The following is a 7,654-nucleotide window of genomic DNA, read 5'->3' on the forward strand; positions in this document are numbered from 1 at the left end:
CAGACTTGTGTTCCCCTCGTCCTCCCATTCATTGATCACCACTGGTCAGAGACCATCACCATGAACTTGGGGCTCAGTTGGCTTTTCATTGTCATTGTTTTAAAAGGTAATTTATGGAAACCATATGCTGTGTGCATTTGTGTACATGAGGAAGAAAAAAAAATTGGATTCTATGACAGTTTTCTAATCAGGAATCTGTTTGCAGGTGTCCAATGTGACGTTCAACTTCTGGAGTTAGGAGGAGGCTTGGTGCAACCTGGAAAGTCCCTGAAACTCTCCTGTGTGGCCTCGGGATTCACCTTCAGTAACCACTGGATGAACTGGGTCCACCAGGCTCCAGGGAAGGGCCTGGAGTGGGTCGCATCTATTTATGATAGTAATAAAATCTACTATGCCAACGCTGTGAAGGGACGATTCACCATCTCCAGAGACAATGCCAAGAACACGCTATACCTGGAAATGGGCAGTTTGAAGTCTGAGGACACAGCCATATATTATTGTGCAAGAGGCACAGTGATTGAAAGCTACTGTGAACTCAGACACAAACCTCCATGGAAAGTGCTTCGAACCAGCAGGTGGCGCTGAGAGCACACAGAGCTCTGGGCCACAGAAGCTCCTGATCAGAGAGGCATAAAGAGATGGACTCCTCTGTGTCTGGGCTGGATCTCCATATCACATTCTAAGATTCTCTCTACAGTAATCCTTGAAGTGTTCACAGTTTTATTCAATTATCTATTTTACATTGTGACATGCTTCTCTGTTTGTTTATTGTACTGTTTTTGCCCTCTGTTTCTTTAACTCTCTCTCTCTTTTGCTCTCCCTCTCTTTCACCAGGCACTGCTTTTCCTTCCTTTCTGTCTCCTTCCCTCCCTTCTTTCCTCCCTCCCTCCTGCCTCTACCTCTGCACATGATAACATATGATGTATTCCTCTATTGATCTGCAGTATATATTGGACACAGGTTCTACAACTGGTCTTGAAATATGCCAATTGGCTTGACTGGTTGCCCAGTGACTCCCAGTGATAATGTTATCTACACATCATTTAAATAGAACAACCGCTTGGCTGACAAACCCATTCATTTGCAGTCATGAAGATCAAAGCTCAGAGTTAGATTCTATTCAGTTGTTCTTCTGTGGCAAGAAATTGAACTACAGAAGTATTTTCATGGTTCTATTACCCTGTAAATTCAGAATACACGCTGACTACCAGAAAATCGTCAAGCAGGGCAGAAGTGATTATGTTTAGTGAATTGTCAGATTGTGGAGAAGAAAAATAACTTGGAAAAGGTTAGCTCTAGACTCAGGGCAGCTCAAAAACATCTGTGAGTCCAGAGAACCCTGTGCCCTCTGTCTCCATGATAACTACACTACCCACACAGAAGTGTATATATACAATTAAAATATAGTATTTCTTTAAAAATTCATTCAGTTCTGGGAGTTATTCCAATGGCTAAGTTCTTGTGTAGTATGACTCCTTGATTCAAATCATATTTAAAAAATATAGCCTAAGTTTTGATTAATAAATATTGTGTTTGTAGCATTAGTCCTCCTTGCTAAAGGTTAGAACACCATTTATCTCATTCAAGATATCAGTCTCATTTTTCTTCCCACAAAAAAACTCATTCCTCTCACTTGTCTGAGAATTTGGTCCACAAGGTATAACAAGCTCAGGGAACACAGTTGTAAAATGTGATGTCCTCATGGGCAGACAACTTCCTGCCTTCCATCCTCTGATTGCCCTCCTTTATCTTGACAAATTCATGTAGGCAGAAGACATTGCATAGGCCAATATCTCTAATAACCAGAGACATGGATATTAAAACCTAAAGGATAAGTTGCCTGTAACCAACGGTGCTGTTGGACTCTAGCGTCCAAACACAGAAGAGGAGTCACCCCCAGAGACCACTTCATACACCACAGCCGATGCAAAAGCATGAGGATTTTATTAATTCTGTCATGACAGGGTCCCCCAGCATTCGGGAAGCCGAGAGACCCCGAATAGATGGCACAGGCTACTTTTAAAGGGGCCACAGAAGCAAGGGGGGTTGTTCTTTGACTATTATGATTGGCTTATTCAAAGGGCTATTACCAATGATTGACTGGAGAGCTGTTGCCAGATCAGATGAGGTAAGAGATCATTTTGACCCCGTTTTTGAGGGGACTGAACCAAAACATACGTATATGAGTAATTGTTCAGGAACTGAGTACATGAGAGTGTAGCTGTTAGGTCCTCGGTTTCCAGGGGTGGAGGGGAAGCACTATGGCACAGAGGCTGAGAGGATTCAGAATTGTCAAAATGGCTTCAGAATTGTCTTAAAGTCTTACACTGCAAGTGCCAATTGCCAAAGGAAAGTATTGAAATGAGTGTGGGGGATATAGAGGAAGGGATTCATGTACTGTATTGATGTGAACATGGCTCTATTGTGACACTGGCAAACACTATGGTGGTCGCTCAGAGATTTACTCATGTAAGACCGTGTTACCCAGAAATCTCACTTCTTGTGATCAGACAAAGGAAGCAAAAAAGAAGGAAGAGGAGCAGAGGAGGAGGGAAGAGAGAAGAGACATGAAAGTGGGAAAAAACAGAACAGTCAAAGTAGTGAAAGAAAAAGGAGAGAGAGTAGTCTGATGAATGGATATAATCACAGAACATTATAAACAAACATGATGTTGACATTTTTAAGTAGGATGAATGACAGATAGAACCAGAACATTATCAAGCAACACAAGTTGCTAATACACATCTATCTCTCTTTTCTTGTATGCCTATAATTGTGCATGCTTATCTCAGCTTTGTTTCTGGGTTTCTGTCTGAGTGCTTGTGTGTTTACTTAGAGAATGCTTATTTTCTCATAATATTACATTACACAGGTTACCACAGCATTGTTGGACAGCTGAGCCCAGGTCATGGGTCCTGTGGGACTGGGAGTGGGGATTTGCTTTCAGGTTCTGGGCCTTCTTTCCTGAAACAGCCTCTACACACATACCAGTTCCACTTCCTGCCTAAGATTCCCAGTTACTCTCTGAATACCAGAGACTGAAACACAGCTCAGTAGATTCTGAATTTCTCTTTTCAGTGTGGGGCAGACACTGCAATGCTCATGTGCACACTGTGCTCTTATTTTCTATGTTCACAGTAGATGATGATGTCATCATTTCATGTGGTCCAGACTCTGGATAGGAGCCACCAGTTGGAGATATAATTTCTTCCTTCCCCTCTTCCCCATCCTCTTCCTGAGATAGTTCTAAACATATACAACTATGAGTTCAATCCGGAAAAAAGGAAATGTTTGAATGAATTAAAATGCTCATTGCTGATACTGTGTCTTCATATGTGTATGTTTGCATATAACTGTGGAGGCCACACGATGATTAGGAGAGTCTTCCTCAATTGCCCTTTAACTTATTTTTGAGACATATTCTCATACTGAAACTGGAGCTCACATGTTTAGATAGAATGTTTATATATAAGTCCCAAAGTGCCTCCTGTCATAATCTACCAAGTGATGGGAATATAAGGATAAGCCATCAAACCAATGTTTCTCAGTTAAGTACTGAGAATCAAACTAAGTTACTCGTATTAGTAGGCAAGCACCTTACTCCTTAGCCATCTCCTTAGCACTGGGTATTATCATTATACATTGCATATGTTAATAAGAACATTTTAATCTATAAAAGGAAGAAATGTATGATTTTAAAGGAGAAATATTTTGGTAATTATGGATTTTTAAACCATTTATTGCTAGATAAATATGAAAACCATGAGGCAAATCCCTTCAGCGTCCTAAAAATTCTTCCAGTTGTGCAACTGGGTAATGAGAGAGAAAGGAAGAACCTGGGAAGGAATGAAAGAGGGTAATAGTAATCAGAACATACTGAATGAAAATATTTTCAAAAAATAAATAATTAATTTTTAAGACTCTTCATGTCAATGTCAGGAATAGTGATGCATTCATTTAATCCACTTACATGGGACAGTGGCTAGAAAATGTTTCATCGTTCAATATCAGCATGCTCTACATAGTGAGTCCAGGCCAACCAAAATGTGCCAGTCAAAAGAAAGTAAGAAAGAAAGTCAGCACTTCTACCAGTAAATATGTAGAAATATCAGCAGGCTGCATCCCGCCACCCAGCTCCCACATGGCTAACTTTACACCTGGAAATAATAACACACAAATTGTATTCATTTAAACACTGCCTGGCCCATTAGCTCTAGCCTCTTACTGGCTAATTCTCACATCTTGGTTAACCCATTTCTCTTAATGTGTTTAACACTATGAAGAGGTGGCTTACCAGGAAAGATTCTAGCCTACATCTGTCTTGGGTCAGAGAATCATGTCTCATGAACTGCCTTCTTTCTCACAGCATTCTGTTCTGTTTACTCTGCCTACCTAATTTTCTGTCCTATCAAAGGTCCAATGCAGTTTCTTTATTAACCAATGAAAGTAGCACATAGACAGATGACCCTCCTCCATCATTTCCCCTTTTACTGTTTAAACAAAAAAGAAAGGCTTTAACTTTAACATAGTAAAATTACATATAACAAAACAGTTATCAAGCAAGAATTACAGTTACAATATTTAGACCTATTTTATCTTTTACTATAATAAAAGAAAACTATAACTATAACTAACCATTCTTCAACTCCATCAAAGACTCCAGAAGGATATAATATTACCTAAGTAAACAAGAAGTAAGCAACATCCAAAACTCTAGAAATGACAGAGACATCTTGCTGCCTGGATAGTCACCCAAAGTTCCTCTGTACTGTTGGGACATTCACCTTCAGCCTACAGGCCCATAGTATCCAGAAGACTTTTCCATGAAGCAGGAAAACTCAAAGACAGTTCAGTCACTTTTTGCTGTGTCTTGCAGAATGTCTCACAGACTCTTACATGAATCAGGAACCCCGAAAGACCATCTCACCTTTAGGCAAGTTCAGCAGTCCTCTCTCTGCGGGTTTTCTTTGTGTCCAGTTTATGCAATAGTCCAGGCAAGAGCAGTTTCTTTCCCAAATGGCTATCAAACTCCATAAAGAGCCCCTTCAATGCCCATGTTCCTCTTGAAGTAGATTGGTGATGCAAGGAGCAGATGTGTCTCATTTTCCTGAAAAGCCCTAAGTTATTAAAACATTAAATGCCATATTCGGCATTCTTTGAAAGATATGAAGAATGCCTATCTAACTGAAATATATCTCTATATATCTAGAAAATCTAATTAACATGATTACAAGCTTGACTATTATTGATGATTATCCATTAACAACATATATTTCCTAATTATATATTACATTTTAAAAATGAACTACCCTGTGATACCTTAATTAATATCAGAAATACATATACATATAACAAAATTGACCTTAAAATCCATACCAATGCAAATTATTCATATCTATATCATATCCCCCTTTAAATGGAAAAGAACATTCATAAACGATATTTGGAAGTTGTTATTTCTCACCAAACTGCTTCATGCTGAATGGGGACACTGTTAATCAGGTCTTTTATGGTGTAACCTCTGTGCTAGATTCATCTCAATCATCAGTTGAGTGAAGTAATTTTTTGAAGGTGTTCACAGCAATCTTTCAGGAGGGCATGGTGTATCATACCATATCGGAATAAAAACAATCCACAGGGTATCATCCTCTGTGAAAACAAAAGAAGGACTTTTCCAAAGCATCATAACCTTAGATCCAAATTTTGAAGTCAAGGAATTTTCAAAATATCTGTCTTGGATTAGTTCACCAGCATTTATAAACAAATATCTTTTAGCAGCTCTTGCTCCTTTCTCAGCATTCAAATAATTCAAAGAGAGCATAATAGCATACAGTATCAGGATTCTCTGTGTGTTTTCCATCTTTGTGTGGCTTTATTTTAACCTCTATTTCTTTTATTTTTACTGTTACTTTTCCAGACAGGTTCTCTGTATATCTTTGTCCTGAAATAACTCTGTAGACCAGGCTGTCTTTTCAAGTCACAGAGATCCCTCCATCTCTGCCTCCCAGGCATTGGGATTAAAGGCATGTGCTACCACACCTTGAAGTCACAGAGGTCAATCTACCTCTGCCCCTTGAAGTCACAGATGTCAATCTACCTCTGCTTCCCAAGTGTTGGGATTAAAGTGTGTACTACCACACCCAACTACTGTCTTTCTTTCTATTTTAAGAACTTTAACCTTTAGCCTACATATATTTTTAACACACTGTAAACCATTTAGAGATTTTTTCTTTGAATCACTCTTTACTGTATATCTCTCTTTTTCTGACTACTTTAGTCTTTAAGGAGAGGATTAAAGCTGAGGCTTTGATGGCTGGATCTAGCCCATTCCTTAGCATTCTGTGATTCCAGACTGTGGCTGAGGTACCGGCCAGAACCACGTTCTTGGCCACAAATTTACCGAGTTTCAAGGTCCCTGCCAGCAAGCAAACTGCAGCATTCTGCTCACAGACAACCCTCAGTAGGACTGCCTGCCTGAAAGAATCAGAGTTTGCCCTGGCAGGATCGCCTAGAAATCCAGCATTTTAAAACGGAGCAGTTTTTGTCCTGCTATGACTGAAAACCAAAAAGCATGCATTTAGCTTTTCATCAACAACATTTAAGTGTTTTGTGGCAAGACCTCTTAAAAGAGCTGCAGGGTTTTGCACCTAAAGCTGAGTCAGGAAGCCTCTCTTAAATGATAGTGCTTGCTTGCCTCTAACAAGCAGAGCAGACCCTAGTAATGGCTGCCACCAAGAAAACATGCTTTACTCTATTCTTTCCCAAGATTTCTCAGACTTTCTGTAGATTCAGTTATCCATGTCTGGGTGACCCTCCTCCATCAAGAATATGTTTTTGAATGTACAATTGATGGGTTTCTGTGTGTGTGTTTGTGTGCTGTGTTGGCATATGTGAATGTATTTATAAGTGTGATTTTATGTTTGTATTTGCCATGTCTGTCCTCTCCTAAAAAAGAACTATAAATTATTCTAGACTTTATTTTTTATTTGATGAAAAACATGCCCAAAGGCATCATGGGAAGAGAGGACATAATATCATCTTAGCTCTCACTGATCATTATAGAGAAAAATCAAATCATATAATAAGGCAGGAGACTGAAAGTGGGAATTGAAACAAAAATCACACATAAACAATGCTTATCAGCTTTGCTACACACGACACTGCCTCCCCTAGGCCTGCTCTATTGTCTGTAAGGTCCTTGGCTCAGGAACAGTACCCTGCTTTTGCACTCAGGCTATCCACCCAAGGGGGCTACCAGGCATCTCTATTTCAGTGCTGAGGAGTTCCATCCAGACAGGAAGAGTTGCTGCTCCTGCACTGTGGAGATCCACCCAGAGAGTGAGTCATAGCAAAGACTGGACCAAGACATCAAGACTCTCCTGGCTCCATTTGAAGGAAGAGATGGGCAGGCACCAATGCAAGAAGTCCTCCAACAACCTAAAAGGCAACATGATATCACCAGAATCCAGGGATCCCGAAACAAGAAGAACTGAACACCATAATTCAGAAGAAATAGAAAAGATCGACTTTAAATGGAACTTTATGAAAATAAAGAAGACCTTAAACAGGAGGTAAAAAACTACCATAAAAAATGGAGATGACAAACAAAAAGGGAGAGGAAATGAAAAAATCTCTCAAAGATACCCAAGAAAAC

The 7,654-nt window shown here is 39.6% G+C and overlaps 1 gene segment (V, D, J or C); it reads left to right on the plus strand.

The window, feature by feature from the left end:
• On the plus strand, positions 1–585 carry LOC130882801 (immunoglobulin heavy variable 3-7-like). The segment is given in 2 exon segments: positions 1–106; positions 206–585. Coding segments are annotated over 2 exon segments (426 nt in total).
• The last annotated feature ends 7,069 nt before the right edge of the window (positions 586–7,654 follow it).

This window comes from Chionomys nivalis, chromosome 10, assembly GCF_950005125.1.
Source record: "Chionomys nivalis chromosome 10, mChiNiv1.1, whole genome shotgun sequence".
In the NCBI taxonomy this organism is placed as follows: domain Eukaryota; kingdom Metazoa; phylum Chordata; class Mammalia; order Rodentia; family Cricetidae; genus Chionomys; species Chionomys nivalis.